General features: G+C 41.4%; 1 protein-coding gene across 1 annotated transcript in view; it reads right to left on the bottom strand.

Annotated features, from left to right (window-relative positions):
• Positions 1-64: 64 nt before the first annotated feature.
• LOC100543613 (centrosome and spindle pole-associated protein 1) overlaps positions 65-18555 on the bottom strand; it is a 38510-nt gene continuing 20019 nt past the window's right edge. The window contains exons 11-22 of the mRNA XM_031552956.1: positions 17486-17641; positions 16536-16655; positions 16458-16460; positions 15275-15341; positions 14345-14465; positions 13515-13660; positions 12622-12762; positions 9557-9597; positions 8242-8305; positions 7116-7225; positions 2973-3123; positions 65-1303 (exon numbers count right to left, since the gene is read on the bottom strand). Coding sequence (XP_031408816.1) covers positions 1077-1303; positions 2973-3123; positions 7116-7225; positions 8242-8305; positions 9557-9597; positions 12622-12762; positions 13515-13660; positions 14345-14465; positions 15275-15341; positions 16458-16460; positions 16536-16655; positions 17486-17641 — 1347 coding nt within the window. The 3' untranslated portion in view covers positions 65-1076. The remainder of the gene's footprint in view (positions 1304-2972; positions 3124-7115; positions 7226-8241; positions 8306-9556; positions 9598-12621; positions 12763-13514; positions 13661-14344; positions 14466-15274; positions 15342-16457; positions 16461-16535; positions 16656-17485; positions 17642-18555) is intronic.

The following is an 18555-nucleotide window of genomic DNA, read 5'->3' as shown; positions in this document are numbered from 1 at the left end:
AGTGAAAAAGAGTAGCTGTTTAGTGTTGGTTCTCTGGCAACAGAGCTCCTGCATGTCTTGCTGTGCTGCAGCCCTGCAGCTGCATGGAGGGGTGGGAACACTGCTGCACTGGTCTCCTGGAGAGACAGGCATGATTTTAAATTAAAATAAATAATGAAATTAACTGGACTTGGGCTTTACAGAAAGCTGAAGGAAAGATTTGGAGGATCCTTTCTGAAGAACCAAGAGCATTGTGAATAGCATGGTGGATGCCAGAGAGGGGGGTAACAGTAAGCAAGAGAGAATGGGGTTGTGTTAAAAGCTGTGGATGCTGCTGAAGAGCAGAGCTTCTGCTCAGCCATGGTTCCATGGGTTTTTCCTGCTTTGAAGAGGGCTTTGGCACTCTGCTTCCTTCACGAGAAGGGAAGCGACAGCAACTGCAGCACTAATACAACTTCAGTCTGCTTTCAGATTTTTAATAACAAAATAATTTATTATTACCTCTTAAATCAGAAACATAAATATATACCCCACTATCTGTATCTCCAAGACAAACCAAGTGAGGAAGGTAAGGTATAATGCTAACAGACCTTCCGTATAACAGCTGCTCACCTCCCCGGCACCACCGCACACATTCAGCACTGAGAAAGGGAAGTGGCCTCCTCCAGGTTGTTCACTCTTGATAAAAGCTCAAACTGGATCTCTGCTGTTGTTTGCTGTTGCAAACAAACAGTCCTGGAGTTTTGCTACGAACAAAGGTAAAACAACTCTGATTTAACATCAAATTCCCACACACGCTGTTCCTTGCAAATTCGCCTCTGAGGCTGAAACTAACTTGTATAAAAAGTGCAAAAAACGCCAAAATACTTCACTGCCCCACTTCCACTGCCAGGTAGTACAGAACTCTGTTCTGAGGGTTCCCACTGCACCGCAGCTTCCGTTTCTTCATTATTGCTACTTGTAATTACACACAGAGCTCCACACTATTCACACCAAGTACAGCGATCCCTATGAGAGACCCTAAAAGTGCAGTAGTGCCAAACAGGACGCTCCCTTCCCTTGCTGCAAGGCACAAGTGGGTTCCATGCAGGCTGTGCTCAGCCGTGTGCAGTGGAGAGGCCCTGCCAGCCCAGTGGCAGCGCGCCCTCAGGAGACAGCTTTGCTGCGCTCTGCTGCTCCATCAGGAACCTGCGGAGCGTTGCTGCCGTTCCTGGCCGCAGCCAGGGCTCTGTGGCAATGGAGTCAACAGAACTGGGTGGGCGGCTGTCCTTGGATGGGGGAGGCTTCAGCAGGTCATCTGCTTCTCCTAGGGCAACGTCCTCACCTGCAGGGAGAAGGAGGAGAATCATAGAATGGCCTGGGTTGAAAAGGACCACAGTGATCATCAAGTTTCAACCCCCCTGCTATGTGCAGGGTCACCAACCACCAGACCAGGCTGCCCAGAGCCACATCCAGCCTGGCCTTGAATGCCTCCAGGGATGGGGCATCCGCAACCTCCTTGGCAACCTGTTCCAGTGTGTCACCGTCCTCCATGTGAAAAACTTCCTCCCAAAGAGACATCATCGTCATCCCTATACCAAACATGCTGATTTGTCTGGACTGAGCAGAAACAAAAGTAACGAAGAAGCATATTTAAGACCCATTTCAGATGTTATGCAGGTCAGGGCCCACTCAGGTACATCCCCACAGGCCTTCCATGCCCAATGCCAACGGCCTCTCCTGTGCCACACCAACACAGGGCTGATGTGGGCAGACCCCAGTGTGCCTGCCCAGCTGCTCACCCCAATATCTCATGTACCAGTGCACATATGCAGAGAAGAATGAAGCCATTACGGCTGAGCACACTCAGTGAGACAGTCTGTTCACACCCAAGAAACAAACAGTTTAGCACTGGTAAGCAGGGCAAATGCAATTACCTGCACAGAACCGTAACGCAATGCTGTTCTAAGAAGCGTGCTTGGTGAGCCTGCTGCCAGCTGCTTCTCTTTGGAATGTGGGTCCATTACCACTCTGAAGGCTATCATTACTGTTTTTGCAGGTCAGTTATAGATACAGACCTTGTATCTTAGCTACAGTGCAGCATGGAATATCACGATGCTTTTTTATTACTATTATCATATATGAATATGAAAAAGATAGACACACAGCACTTATATTTATTGTTCCTGTTTTGAAAGACAGTAGTACTTAAACTTTGGGAGATGCAGCCTCTGTTCTTATTTACCTCTTCCAGCAGCTGGAAGTACAAATGATTACAAAGAGATGACAGAAAATGAGGGCAGAGAGCAAAAGAAGTTCACAGGGCAAAAGTGGACTAATTTGGATGGACTGAAATCAGCAAATCCATTTCTTTGGATTACAGAAAAAAAAAAACAAAAAACCCTACCATCCATATTCACTAAGTACTGAAAATCTGAGCAAGGTGGTTATAACAAACAAACTAAAAAACTGGTTGCAAGAGAACTCACAGCTACAGAAACAGAAAAAAAAAAGTCAGCAGCTGTAATCTCATTCATCTCATACTCTCATAATGTTTATAAAAAGGTACTGACACTGTAATTACCAGACAGCACAGTGACTGCCTGAATGAAAAAAAGATTTCTGTCTTTAAGAATTCATGAGCACAAATCACATCACATGAAAAATGAAAGGCCGGGCCTCCCACCAGGATTCGCTCTTTCCATCAGCATCACCACCGTGCTGCTGTAACCCACATGGCACCCTGCAGTATGAGCAGTGGTACAGACAGGACAAGTAGCAGAGCGTGATGAGGCAGCGCTCAGAGCATCCTGTCCCACTGTGCTCTTCTAAGCTTCATCTACAACATGCTGCTGAAGTTTGTTGGAAGGCTCTCCCAACAGCTACCAACCTCCTTAAGAATTCCTATTGGAGCCAGTCACTCTCTGATCAGCTACAGGCAGTGTATGAACTCGTTCCTTTGACTGCTGTACTTACCTGGAAATGACACAGTAAATCCTAACACACAGGCATACCTAAGTGAGCAGATCTCTGCTGGAGCTCCGTCAGCCTGCGCACTCGTTCTTCATTTTTGCCTTTCATCTGATCAACATCCAGGCTGAAGTCGGAGTGCAAAGACACACTGTCAGGCTGCAGCAGCAGTGTTTGGGCTGGTGGGACATCTTCCTGCCGAAAATGCAAAAACACAGAAATCCTGCAGTTACATAGCTGCTCTGGTTTGGCTGGGACAGAGTTGATTTCCTTCATAGTTGCTGATGTCGTGCCATGTCTCAGATTCAGGAAGAAAACAATGTTGATAGCACATCAGTGTTTTAGTTATTGCAGAGCAGTGCTTACATCAAGTCAAGGACTCTTCAGCTTCTCACACCGCCCTCCCAGCAAGGAGCTGGAGGTGCAGCAGCTGCTGGGAAGGGACATAAGCAGGACAGCTGACCTAACTGGCCAGAGGGGGCTATCTCACGTGACAAAATACAGGCAACGGTACAACTGGAGGAGCTGGCGGAGGGGCTGCCACTGCTCGGGGACTGTCTGGGTACAGCTGGCTGCCGGTGAGCCATTGCGTTGTGCATCGTCTTTTTGTTTTTATTCATTTCTTTTCTTCATTTTGCTTATTCTTTTCTTCCTTCTTATTAAACTGTCCTTACCTCAACCCATGAGTTCTCACACTTTTTTTTTTTTTCACCTTTTCCCAATTCTCTCCCCCAGCTCCCCTGGAGGAGTGAGCAAACGACCGTGTGGTGCTGAGCTGCTGCTGCATTACACCACTGTGTTCCTTCTGGTGCCCAACGGGGGCTGAGATAGCAACAGATCTGACCACAGCGTGTTAGAACACATCTGCTTATATTTTTTCATAATTATCACATTATTTTAATAGTTGCTGTCCACAATGTTCATTTGTTGGCTCACAGAGTTGTTCTGGTTCCTCTCAAAGCTGCTTTGGTTGCTCTCAGGGCTGCTTTGGTTGCTCTCAGGGCTGCTTTGGCTGCTCTCAGGGTTGTTTGGTGCAATCCCTTTCTTGCTCTACTTGCTCCCTGTTTTGCTGTTTATCAGCGCAAAGGGCTGGTTAGAGACTGCTTTGGGTTTTCTCACTCTGCTGTACTGCATAACACTCATGATGTGATAAAAGCATCTGCTGGGTGCATAACCTACTGCTGCACTCAGCATTGCTGCCATCCTTGTACTTTGAAAACTATCAGCAATTACACTTTTTACCTTTTCTTCTCTGAGAGCAACCCTTCTCCTCCAGGTCAATTAGAAGAATGCTAGAGAATTGTGTATTCCCTGTGGGATACCCAAACCAGCACGTTGTTATTGCTATGTCTCCTGAGAATGTTTCAGGTTTCGTTCTAAGGCTAAACTAGTTGAGACCACCACTCAGAGCTCTGCCCCAAGGCAAGACAGCTTCAGGCACCCAGAACACGGGGCACCTCCAATGCATTGGAACTTCACTCTAAGCAAGTGCAGAGATTTGAAAAAGCGATTGAAAAAGTTACACCATCACCTGGCAGCTCCAAAGAGATGCAAATCACTGCAGCGTGCCAGGGCTTGGCCTACCCAGCCTCATTCAACTCCATTCACCACCTTCAAGAGGAAGAGAGAGCCTCTGGATCTGACAGCAACAGACCCACAACAGACACTGTGGATAATCCAACCCCTGCAACAGACACCGTGGCTGAGCCATCACGGGTATCAAGTCCCCCCAGCAGTCAAGAAGAAAGAATGGAAGCAAAAGTCAACTCACTCAGTAAGGGAAGCAGCAGCTTCTCCTAAACAGGGAGCAGGAGAAAGCATCAGAAGAAGCAAACTGCTACAAAGCATTCGTAAGAACAGGAGGTGGATACAACAGAACTCAAAAACAAGACAGAAAACCACCTGATCCCTGCCCCTGGGTGAGCTATGTGCTAAGATTCCGGGATGAACCCATCTGGGTCACCGCAGTGTGGCATGATATTGCTCCCCAGGTAGAAACAAGGTGGTAACAGCACCACACGTACATGCCCACGTACCCAAGAGTCTTCACCCACTGAAGAACACCAGAACCACCAGCAGGTGAATCAGGCTTCCTGGATTGAAGTGACTCATGTAGATCTTGACTGGCAATGTAAAGGTGAATTATTTCTAGCTTGATGGGCCATGACACTTCAGGCCATCAAGAAAGAGGTGCAACATACAGATGGGATAGGGATCAAGGGGTGGACTTGACTATGGACACTATTGCACAGGTTATCCATGGATGTGAAATATGCTGGAGTTAAACAAGCCAAGCAAGCCTCTTTGTATGGAGGGCAATGGCTGAAACATAAATACAGGAAGGCCTGGTAGGTGGATTCTATCACCTTCTCACTCGCAATAATGGCAAGTGCCATATACTTACAATGGTGGCAGCAAACACTGGATGGCTGGAAACATACCTCGTGCCCCACATCACCACCCAAAATATCATCCTGGGCCTTAAAACGCAAGTCTTATGGTGACATGGCACCCCAGAAAGAACTGAGTCAGACAATGGGACTTGTTTCTGAAACAACCTCATGAACATCTGGGCCAAAGAGCACAGCACTGAGTGAACATATCACATTCCCCACCATGCACCAGCCTCTGGGAAGATGGAATGATACAGTGGACTGTTAAAAAAAACTACATTGAGAGCAATGGGTGCTGGGATATTCAAACACTGGGGCACACATTTAACAAAAGTCACCCGATTAGTCAACATTCAGAGATCTGCCAGTCAAGCTGGCCCTGCCCAGTCAGAACTCTTACGCTCTGCAGAAGGAGATAAAGTCCCTGTAGAGCCCTGAGTAGGGCATCACAGTCTGGGTTAGTCCTGCCTCAAGAAAAGGCAAACCCATCCATGAGGCTGCTTTTACTCAAGGACCTGGGTGCACTTGGGAGGTAATGCATAAAGATGGGGAAGTCTGCTGTGTACCTCCAGGTGATTTGATGTTGGTGAGAACAGGCAATAATTTGTGTCCAGTTCTGAGCTCCTTAGTTCAAAGAAGACAGGGATCACCTAGAAGGACTCCACAAAGATGATTAAGGGCCTGGAACATCTCCCTTATGAGGAAAAGCTAAGTAAGCTGGGTCTGTTCAGCCAGGGAAAAGACGACTTAGGGGAGGAGCTGATAAATGTTTATAAATATCTAAAGGGAGGTGGGAGGCAAAGGGATGAAGCCAGGCTCTTCTCAGTGGTGCATAGCAATAGAACAATAAAACCTGGACTGGCTTCAGCATGCAACAATTCAACACCACACACCATCTCTCCAGCCCTGAATGACTGCTATGACAGGTGGAGCTCAAAGTCATGGACTAAATAAGCTCAGTGGACATTTTAAAGAGATAATCCACAGAAAAAGAGCAATGAGATCTGTATGTTTGTATCAAAGGATGGCAAGGGTGGTGGTGGGGACATATTGGAAAGAGTAAGACCTGAGCATGATTTAGATGGTGTGGAATAAGGGGTAGTTATTATGCTGGTTTGGGCTAGAATAAAATTAATTTCCTTCATTTTAGCTGGTAGGGGGCTATGTTTGGGATTTGGGAGGAAAACGTTGACAGCACAATGAGGTTTTAGTTATTGCTGAGCAGTGCTTGTGCTGAAGCAGGCACTCTTCTGCTTTTCACATTGTCCACCCCAGCTGGGATTGGGCTGGGAGGGGAGAGAACCAGGACAGCTGACCCAGACCAATGAAACAGGGATTCTATACCACATGCTACCATGCTGAACAATAATACTGGGGGAGTTGGTCAGAAGGCTGCCATTCCTCAGGGAGTGGCAGAGCATCAGTTGGCCAGCAGTGAACAATTGTGTTGTGCACCACTTGTGTTGTTTCAGGTTTGTGGGGTGGGTTTCTTATTTTGTACTTTTTTTTTTTTAATCTTTCTTATTAAACTGCCCTTATCTCAACCCAGGAGTTCTCGCACTTTTTTCCAATTCTCTCCCCTAACCCACCTGGTGGGAGTGAGCAAACAGCTCTATCATGCTCAGCTGCTTGCCAGGTTAAACCACAAGAATGGCATACTTTTAAAAAGGGCAACTAGCCATACATGTACACCCTCTGTATCCATCCAGCCACTGAGGAATCACAACCGCTGTCCAACAGTGATAGTTTTGTGGCCTATCTTCATATTTAAGTCAATCTGGTTGCCATACTTACAGTGCACTCCAGTGCTTTCTTCCTTATTCGTCTTCTCTCTCTTGCAGAAAGTGGAAGCTGTGATGATAGGTCATCTTCTTCTAAGGCAGAAAAAGTTTCTCCATTAGCACCTGCAAAAGAGGGGATACAGTTCATAGAGGACAGACTGCTAAAGCCTCAGCTTATCAAGGCATATTAAACGTAAACATGCAGCATTTGGCTCAGGTAGCCTCAGAGCTCCGTGTCACTGGGGGCTGAAGAGCACCTGCAGGGCAGCAACAGCTGCCCTCCTGCTCACACCTCTCCACAGGCACCCGTCTTGACCAATATTACAGGCAGGCTATTTAGCCAGATTCTAAACTGATGCACTTCATCTAAGAGCACTGAGAATCTTTCTTTTCATCATCTGAGCAGTAAATAATAAATAGGATTTCCTCATTTGAAGAATGTAAGACTACAGAAAGCACCAAATGCATTGAAGGCTGAAAGCAATACCCTGTGCCCCTCCTAACGTCAGGTTCTGCAGGATCCACATGCTAACAGAGTAAGTCTGAATATATTTCAAATGGAAAAAAAAAAGAGCTTTTAAGCAAAGCCAGATGTGATTATAATCAGTATATGGAAAAACACTGAGTTTCATTAAAAAGCACTGCATCTTCCCCATAGCAGAGAATAAAAACCATATAAGATTACTTCCCATAGATGATAAAGAGAATTGAGGCACTGTAATGCTTAGTAATGGAAAAAAAACACTTAAGAGACCTGTGCTGGCTGGTTTTCAGTTTTGTTTCATTTCTGGGTTTTATTAGAAATAAAAATAAATGAATAAAGCTCCCCAACAAGGCGACACCCCAGAGAGAGCATTACACAGAAAGATGCCTTCTCACAAAAAGACATAAAGCAGCATAAGGCTGTTAGCAGAGTTGTTGATTTTGGGTGTGATCCATGCAAGTTTACTGCAGTACAATTCTATCAAGATCTGCATTTGTACTGATGGCATAGTTTACTTCATCACTTTAAAAAAAAAAAAATCACAGTTCCTATACCCACAGCAACTTCTAAAACAGCAATAATCTTTTCAGAAAAGCATCACTATGCTAAATGGTATGTTTGTGCACTCCTCATGTGCTTAAAGAGAGAAACTCACCAATAAAAGCACTGTCGGATTCCAACAGCGAATTTTTCAAGGATTCGTGGGAATCATTCCTGAACTGCAAAGGTGAAGCAGAAGACATGCAAAGTCAGATGCCTCAGATCTATTACCTAATTATAAATAATGCACATTTAACATTTGCTGAAGCTCTGCAAAGGAAACAGCAGCTATGCAGTGTTTTGTACTATTCTATACTTTATAGCTGTAAAAGAGTGCATCTTTTCAAGTAGTTCACGTTCTCCTTAAGCAGTAGTTTTTGGACTTTTCTGTTGCAGCACCATTTGCTGCAATTGTCTGCACGTGGCAATGCTTGTGGCAGTCTGTGTGAGCCAGGCACATCCATCAAGGGGTGCATCCCAGTCGCCACCTGAGCTTTACAACACAGGACAAAGCTGGCAGCAGGCCTGCACCCAAAGTTTGTCCAAAGCTCTGATCAAAGGAGGGAAGACTCCTCATGTTTTGCTTATCCCTCCACATGCAGTCTTTGGTATTAGAGCACCAAATATCTTCTTAATAATAACAAGCATTAAGATCACTGCTTACAGTTCACTGCAGAGTTGCAACATTTGCAGCAGAAATTCAACTTGAAAATCACTACAAAAATTAAAGTAGTGGAAACTATCAGAGGAAACAAACTTTCTACTGCAAACCACTGCTCTGGAGAGGAATTTCAGGTATTAATTTACAACTCTAACATGCATTAAGGTGATTTATATTTTCCATTTGCTCAGGAATGTTTCATTTCTGCATGAAGTTATAGTGTTATCCTTGAGGCTAATGGCCGTTCCTTGCAGTCTTCCACCTTATATGGGCCCACAGTCCCACAAAACACCACTGAAGTCTGCTGTTCTGCAGTGAGGTTTGTGAAAAAAAAAAAAAAAAAGACCCACAATCCTGACAGCACTTCATTTTGCTCTATTTACACCTGAAAATAAACCTCTCCTTTGAGACAGTGTGCATCACTCAAGTCATGTGGATTCAGAGCTACTGCTGCTGGCTCGGCTGCTTCCACTAATTCACACTCCCAGCAGCAATCCAACATCACATGAATATAAAGTAACTATCGATGAATATTAAAAAAGGAAGCTAATGAATCAAACAATCTCTAGGTACAAAGATAAACAACTTCCTTGTCAAGTTTAAGAACTGTTAATCATTCTATTAACAAGCAGTACTTTAAAGCAGCTCGTTGTCTTGGGTGTAATTCTTTCCTCCAAATTCTGTACAAGCCACACAATTCAATAAGCATTTCTTGTGCTTGAAAAATGCACAGTAATACTTTGTCTTTTTAAACCTGTTTTGTTCTTACCAGTCCCATGGTTTGTGGGTTGTAGCCAGAAGGAGAATCATCTTCATCATTGAGAACCACATAGAGAAAGGACAAAATAATTACAGTGTCATAAGAAAAGAGATAACACTGACACACGGTGTGCTGACAAAACTTCTGCTACTACATGGAAAAGAAAAACCATTGTCAATTACTACAACTTCCTTTAAAATTATATACATTTTACTGAACAGCTGAAACCTCTGAACATCGTAAAATGTCTGAGTGCCAACATAAGTAATATCAGAAAAATCAAACAATTCAATAGCACACTATTTCTGAGAATGCTAGGGTAAGTGCAGATATTTCTGAAAGGCTGGATATATCAGAAAGACATCAATTTGTGAGATGGTTTACCATGGGTGTCCAACTTCTTGGTTTGCCTGAGGAATTGTCATGGGCCACATTCAAAACATATCATATAATTAAGGTATGTAAGGAGCAAAGATTTTTAAAACATATTTTTCATTAAAAGATTTTTCTTCTTAAAGAGAGCAACAAAAAACTAGCAGGTTGGACACGTACAGTTTTAAGCATCAAAACAACCCATGAGAGCACAAAAGGTTGCTGCATGAATATCTGGGTTTCTCTTTTACCCTCCCGTTTCACCTGTTGAGACCTTAACATCTTATACATTATTTGAATTCCTGCATCTGACAAGACATTTAGATACGCAACTAGAAAGAAATTTGTTTTGTGACACGCTCTGCACACTGCTGAACCCCAGTGAGAGTAGGACATGTAATGAGAAAACACCAGCTTAAATAACTGCAGATGAGACAGCAATTAAACGGCCATAAACCGGAGTATAGAAATTCTGCACCAACACGCAAAGGAACTCCTTCACAGTAAGGGTGACAGAGCACTGGAACAAGCTGCCCAGGGAGGCTGTGGATTCTCCTTCTCTAGAGATATTCAAGACCCACCTGGACGCCTACCTGTGCAGCCTGCTGTAGGGGCCTCCTTTGCAGGTAGGCTGGACTCGATGACCTCTAGAGGTCCCCTCCAACCCCTACGATTCTGTGAATCTAAACTTTCCAAGCTATACATGAGAACCTGAAAGTATATGGTCTTCCTACTATAAGATTATACTGCCTTTTCTAGCTTATTTTTCTTATCTTCACCTTCATAGATTTTATTTTGTACATTTCATTTGCTTTTCTTTTATTAAATATATTTGCGAATTTAGAAGAAAAAAAAAAGAAGCGTAAACTACACTATTTATCATCCCAGAAGTAGCTGCTATTAGTCCCACAGACAGTCATAGAATGGCTTAGGCTGGAAGGGACCCCAACAATCAACCTCCAACCCTCCTGTTGCAGGCAGGGCCAACAACCTCCAGATCTGGTACTAGACCAGGCTGCCCTGGGCCCCAACCAACTTGGCCTTGAACACCTCCAGGAATGGGGCATCCACCACCTCTCTGGGCAGCCTGTTCCAGCACCCCACCACTCTCTCTGTGAAGAACTTCCTCCTGATATCCAATCTAGAACTTCCCTCCTTGAGCTTAAAAACATTTTGCCTTGACCTATCACTGTCTACCCTTGTAAAAAATTGATTTCCCTCCTGTTTATAATCTCTTTTTAAATACTGGAAAGCTGCAATGAGGTCTCCTCACAGCCTTCTCTCCAAATATTTGTTTAAAGCAGGTAAGGCAATCCACACTATCATACAGTGTGAGAAAACAGGTAAGCCTTTGCCACAACAGCCTGTAACACGGCCTCTTATCCACAATACGTATTGCTTTAATTCATCTTCCTGTCTGCCTCATATCAGACAATAAAACTGCTCATTGATTTTCACTAAGGGGAAGACGATGAACTTCTCTCTGAGGAAAACAAACTGGAAATACAGAGATAACGTGGTAACTAATTATCTAGCTCAGTACGCAGTGACAGGCTATAAATGGTGTTGTAAAGCAGCAAGGGGGATTGAGAGAGAGAAAAGGCTGTTTGAGGATCCTCTGTAAGCTTCAGTGGAAAGTTATTTTAGAAATCAGCTCGTGTTCCAGCAGGAAATGCCTGCTGCTAGTTTGCCCCCACATAAGACTGCATTATCCATTCAGCATTAGCTTACATCTAATACAACTGCTCGGCCTTAAAACTAATGAAAAAAGGCAAGTTTGCTTTCTAGCTAGTGGAAGTTGCTCTCCAGAGCCTTCTCAGACTGCCTGTTAAGTGATACTCCAATGGGAAGAAAACCAAAACCAGAAACACAGTTCTCCGCTGAAACTACTGACTTCCTTTGCATCATTTCAGTCCATCCCAGAAAGGGCAAGACTGAATGCAACCCTGCACACCCAATTTTGACATCTATGTGATATTTAAAAGCTTGTAATCAACCCAGAAGACGTTACAAAGATGCTGATTTGTAACTGCAATGTTATATTATAAGCAATACTGCCCAGGTTGTTTGAACACCAAAACATCCACCCATTCTGGAATTGCAATCAAGTTGCAAAATCTTACAAGTGGTTTCTACAGCAAAGTCTGTTCTAGGATACAGATTTCTGAATCTGCGAAACACTCAAACCATGACTACAAACATAAAAGAAATTTAGTACCAAGAGATAAAAGTAGAAGACACATTGGCAGCACTACAACAGATACAGTTTCAAAGCCATCTCCTCCAGTGAGAACTAAAAAAGTGCTAGGAGGGATTTACCTGCTAACACCTCCACTAGGTATCAGCTGAAGATTTTTACTGATTTTTACTGTTCTATGATTTTCTTTAACAGAAAGTAACCAACCTAATTTTCTCTTGCATTGTTCTGAAGCAAGCATGAAGCAGTAATTAAATTCTTTTCAGGGAAAGGAGGAGAAATAGTCACACTAATTTTTAAAAAAAGTCATTCAATACTTCTGTGCTCTATGATGTGACAGAATTTCAGTGTTCTGGTGAACAGAAGTGCTTTACGCTTCTGTACTGCAGTGCTGACAGGGAACATCAAGGTAAAAATCAGAGCTGCCATTTTTTAAAAAACCTTCATCAAATACAAAAGCAGTAAATAAAACCACTGAAATTATCTTGGTCCTTTCATTCCTTACCTTCTGCTTCTCTCCTCATTCTCATTCTGTCAAGTTTCTTCTGCTGCTCTCTCAACAAAGCCTGCTGTTGAATCTCTAGAGTCTGGTCATCTTTTGGAGGATCAGGATACATTTGCCTTAAGCCCACACGTGTTTCAGAATCTAGAACGAAGATAGGAAATAAGAATTTTACTTTAATGTTTCTGAAAAAAAATTTAAAGCAGTTACACACTCATAGTCAGAAGCAGCATTAAAAAGAATGGTGACAGTGGCATTCTATTCCCCAGGTTGTTTAGTAGCACACTTTTAGGACAAGCGTAAGAGATGCAGGCTGATATACCCTCACTTTAAAGAGTTTGCACTCTTGTTTAACTTCAAAATGAGATGTCCAGCTAGAAGGCCCTTACAGAGAAGAGCAATGCTTTCTTCCTCCAAAATCTAGGAAGGCATTTAGGGGATGTCTATAAATCAAGTTAGAAATTTTATAAGACTAGCTCAAATCATACAATTAAAAAGTTTATCAAATTAAAATCTTTCAAAGCATCCTTTGAATCAATATTCAACAGCTGATAATCATTTTGGAAAAGAAAAAACATTTCTCCATCAAAATTACATGTATTCTTTAAAAGACCACCATTAAAGTTAGCAAGGTTCCCCATAAGTACGTGCCAGGTGGTTGCACACTGATTCTGGCAGTGGTGCAGTACCTACATAACAACAAACTGTAGACATTTGTGGAAACACTCCCACAACCAGGGAAATAAATGCATGCAAGATTCTGTCCACAGAGCACGTTGCGTACAGGCAGTGGCTGTGAAGAAGTCAATGTTTTTTGTCTTTAAATCCTGAGTAACACGGGAGGAAAAGAACAGATGTTCCACAGACTTTCTTCCTCGGCAACAAGATCTACCTACCTTTGTATTTAAGTTCATTAAAATCCCAGATGTTCTGCATATTGACAGGATCTTGCGCATCCTTTGACGAAGGTCGCCTCACTGGAGCCTGCAGACGAAGCCTGGCCATCTCAAATATGTCCTTTGGATTCTTCTCTCTCCTCCCACTTGAAAGGTGTGTAAAACAAGCAAAGTACCATTTTAAACTGCAATACTCATGAATTACATGAAAGCATAGTTTAATACTAATAAAACTCACTTCTTGTAGTTAGACACTGAGCAACATTTATTTAAAGCTATTAATAATTTTGAAAACAATCACACTGCATGTCATGTAATGAGAAGAAATAATCTACTTGAAATGAAGAAAGAAGAACCTCTTACTTTAAGGAACAGAACTAAGACTTCTGATGTGATGAGCCTTTTCCAACTAGTAGGTACAGTTACCTAGCACAGTTTGGAAGCAAACCACGAAGTTCTAAATAAAGGGTATGAATTTCTGTAAGGAAGAAAGTATTCCCACAGCACTATGTTATTTAGCAGATACCACAGTCTCCAGACACAACTCACAGCCTTGGAAGGCATCGAGATAAAACTAAGACATCAGTTTTAGACCAACAGACCAAATATTCTAACTTCCAACGTTATCAACACACCCATTCTTAGCCTAAACTTAGAAAGATGCCTGGAAAAAACCAACTACACATCAGAAAAATGAAAAAAAGTTGTAAGTTCAATGTCCATGTTTTCATTTAACCCATCAGTATTAGCCAACTGACACTTCTAATATGTAGCAGCTCCAAGTTCCTGCACAAAAGCTAACTTCTAAAAAATGAAGATGAAATTCTCACCGTGTAATTGGTCCATCATCATCACTAGCCACATTTAGCAACTGTTCCTGCAGTCGCCTCTCTTCACTACGAAGCTGTTTCCTCATCTCTGATAATTCATTTATCACATTCTTTCTTTCTTCTGTAATTTAACACCAATAAAGTGTTAGAGACACTTTTCTGTCTGCCTCATAAATGCAAGGTGAAAAAAAAATGACAATGCACTGTTAATTAAAATGATAAGATATCCACTAGCATTTCATATGTTAGAAACGAAGGGAGAACTTGTATTTTAAGGCAGGAGAAGGATGAGGTCACCAGAAGTTTGAATGCTTTTTGCTGTTCAACAGAAATGTTTTGCTGTGTTTAAAAAAGAGGAAAAGCTATGAAGCAACTGGATGCTGACAGTAAGCAGCCTTATTCTGCAATTTGTAAATCTACACAGTCCTCCTGAGAGTTAGAAGACAGGAATTGAGATGGTATCAACACATAAAACCCATTTCTGCCTCCTAAATCCCTCTGGACAGTTCAAAAGAGAGATATCAATCTGCTTAGTGCCATCTCTTAAGCGTTAAAGAGTTCCAACTTCAACACTTATTTTTAGAGTGTGCTCATGCCGAATTGTCAGAACTACAGCTGGTCTCAGCTGCTGGGTTTTTGTAGTTAGAACAGCATTCCTCAAAAAGTGTCAAGTTTTACAGATTCCTTGTTTTTCACATTACATCCATTCTAGCAAGCACCTTTTAGTTTGACTGCAGAATCTAGCAGGCAAGCAAGTTTTACTAGTTTAAACGCTCCTATACAAGAGTTAATCCATATTTCCTCATTTCTCTCAATTTCCAACAACTCTTCCTAGTGGAAGAATTACAATGAACCCAGGTACTGACTACATCTGTAGGACAGCACTTACCGTTACGTTTCACATGCTTTTGCAGCAAAGGCAATACCTACCAAGTGCTCGCAACTGATTTCTTCTAGCTGGGACAGGTGGAGAAGGAGCTCTGGGTTGTGGAGGATCCTAATCATCAGAATGAACACGAAATGTTAACATGTCATAGTAAGCAACTACATCAGCCATAGCAGCCTTTTATTTCCTTGCTTTATGTCCAACTTATCAACTACCACTACTACTAGAAGAAAGAATAGTAACCTAGCAAGTCATTAATGTGTAGGGCTTTTTTTGTTGTTGTTGTTTTTGTTTGTTTGTTTTTTAAATCTGATCTTTTAAATGCATAAACCAAGTTATAGCATATATTATCTACAGGTATATAGATAATAACTGTAACACACTCCTCAGAGATCTGAACACAGCTATGCTAAGTGCTGGAAGGACATAGGTAAACAAACAAACAAGTTTTAGACAAGGTTTAAAGTCTTAAAACGTTTTCTGAAACTGCACTATATTTGCCAAATTATCACTTCCTGGTAAACCCATTTAAAAAACTTTTAGCCCAATTCATTCCTACATACATAGTAAGAACAGTTTCCAATAAAAAGTCAGAAATGTAGCTCAAGATTCACAGTTATTTAATCTACTCTACTCATTACAGGAGGAATTTTAAAAAATAAGAAAGGTGAAGCGTAGCAGCAAAATTTTTGTACCTTCAGCAATACAAAACAATGCCCATAATGAGGTTACTAGTCTGAGCTAAGTTCTTTTCTTAGTGAACACTCTGAATTACTGGATTCACAAGCAAGAACCCAGCAAGAAACTGAATGTGAGAAAAAACATCACTGTTGTTCATCTCTACACTTTGCCATCACTGTAGCCCTCCTTTGGACACTCTCTAATAGCTTTATATCCTTCTATTGTGCTGCCATGCATGCAGTGCTCAAGGCAAGGCGGCAAAGCACAGAGCAGAGTGGGACGATTCATTCCCTCAAGCAGCTGAGGAGGATCCTTAGATCTCTGGAAACCTGAACAGAGCATCTACTCTGAAAAACAAAAGGCTCCTCACTACAGAAAGTACACAACACGCAGAAAAAAAATTAAAATAAGACACCCCCAAAAATTCTTATGTTCTCAGTAACATTAAAATTTATAGCTATTGAATAAGAATAAAGACTGTCTCTAGTTATTCATAGCGTTCCAGTAAACAAATGGGCAAAGAGGAAAAACTGAGTAGGATTTCACATGCTACATTCTATAAGTAGAATGACAAAATATCCGGAGTTGGAAGGAACCCACAAGAATCATCAAGTGCAAGGTGACTAGAAAAATCCTACTTGTGAATAGTAAGATGTATTGGCTTTCAGCTGATGGAATCCTCTCTTCTTTTCTTATTGATTTGTTCTGCAGAGCAGGAATGACAGGAGAAGGTTTCCTCGAGAACTGTAAGGAATAAAGCAAGACTGAAACTACAGTCCTAAAGGCTCTAAAATACACATATATTATACGCATGAAGAGTTTTGTTAACATGCTTCATTTGACAGTAAAATGCTTTTACTTATCTGTTAATTGGAACATTTTTATACTTAATATTAACTTTAACTCTTAACCCCATAAAATGATTGCAAAAATCATTTCATGTGATTTTATTTACTACGAATAGAAGTTTTAATACATGTTTCTGTGCTACATGTCTTTTTCAGTTACAGTTGTTACTTTTTTTTTCTTCAAAAAAAAAACTCCAGCCAATTCCATTGTTATTTGTCTGTTTTAGGGAAATGCTTTGTAGAAATACAAAGAGAAACAGTTCTGTAATTTATACTGTCTATTATAATTTTGTTACGGACTTCTCATCCAGGTCAAAGGAAAATAATTAAATTATAAAAAGCCTCTTTGCTGAAGATAAACTGTCCTTCAGTCCCCTAAAATATCTAGCGACTTCTCCTTGTGTTTAGTCCTCAGCAAAAGCAGGCTAAGGTTCCTCATAACAGATTTAAAAAAAAAAAAACAAACCAGAATCAGCTTACTAATATGGACATTGCTCTATAGTATTTTTAAATGAAACTTTATCAGCAAGATAAGGCTCCACTGTACTATGTCTGATATTTTCCCTATCAGCTGTACTGCATGTCTGCTAAGTGTACTGGAGCTGAGGAGGCCAAGAAGGGAGCAATACTGGTAGAGGTCTCTGAAATCATCCTCTCTCTTCAAAGCAGTTATTTTTATAAATTAGGAAGAAGTATTTGGTATCTTAGAAAGTAACTGAAGCATACCGTTTTCTTCTCCTCTTCCATCTTGGCAAGTTTTTCCTTTTCAAAATACTGTCTAAGTTGTTCATCTCGCTTTTCTTCTTGTTCTTTCCTTCTTTTTTCAGCCTCTTTTTGTCTTTCTTCATCTAATCGAATCATTTCTCTGTTTTTCAACCTTCGCTGTAATAAAAACATTATCAGTACCTTAAAAAAGGTTCAACAGTTTTAAGGTTTTGCTTTTTTTCCCCTTTGAGAAGTTGGAACTCAATTACGCTGTTAGTATGAAATATAAAAGTATATTCCAAAACATTCAAATTAAAAACAGTGCCCTGAAGATGATCATCTGCAGTTCTAGCTCTATAAACATTTAACAGAGTTTCTCATAATTTCAATACACATCAGTTTTTGTCCCTGGATTCATGTCAATCAGCCAAATTGTAGGCCATCATTTCTAAAAGAAGCACGACATGATAGCAGTGCCCACAGGGAAACACCACAGTTTTCATCTTCCTATGAAAATTGATGAAACCAGTTGCTTCCTATGCTACCCATGCCCCATTCTCTTATCCAGCAAACCCATCCAACTAAACTGCGCATAAAGAACATGAAGTTTTAGAAATCCCAAACTACACCTTCCCATGGAATGTTTCCTAACCACAAAAGGTACTGAAAGATTTTCCCAGCTCTGAAGGCCCTCTGTCCTTGTCTCAGAGTTATTTATGAGACTTCGAACTACACAAATTCGTTCAATTTTCCACACCCGATCAATAAAGTTTGAATTAAACCACAAGTTCACCTCCATGACAAATATTATTAGACTTGAAATACTTATTAGTCTTGCTTGGGATTCTTCCAAAAAAAGTAGTATTTTATCTACATATCTATCTGTATATTATTCTGGCCAAATAATCAAACATGCTTACTGAAATAAGTTGCATTCAGAATACAAGAACTGCATTAGAGCTAGATGGAAGAGATTAATGAAAATGTGTGTGTTTGTTTTAATTGACCGATTTGATACAACTTCTTGTAGTGGCCTCACTGACACTTTTCTTTTAATATGAGAGTGCCTCTGACAAATATAAAACTAAATT

This window comes from Meleagris gallopavo, chromosome 3 (assembly GCF_000146605.3).
Source record: "Meleagris gallopavo isolate NT-WF06-2002-E0010 breed Aviagen turkey brand Nicholas breeding stock chromosome 3, Turkey_5.1, whole genome shotgun sequence".
NCBI classification, from domain to species: domain Eukaryota; kingdom Metazoa; phylum Chordata; class Aves; order Galliformes; family Phasianidae; genus Meleagris; species Meleagris gallopavo.
Note: the sequence above shows the minus strand (reverse complement) of the source record. Positions and strands in the feature narration are given on the sequence as shown.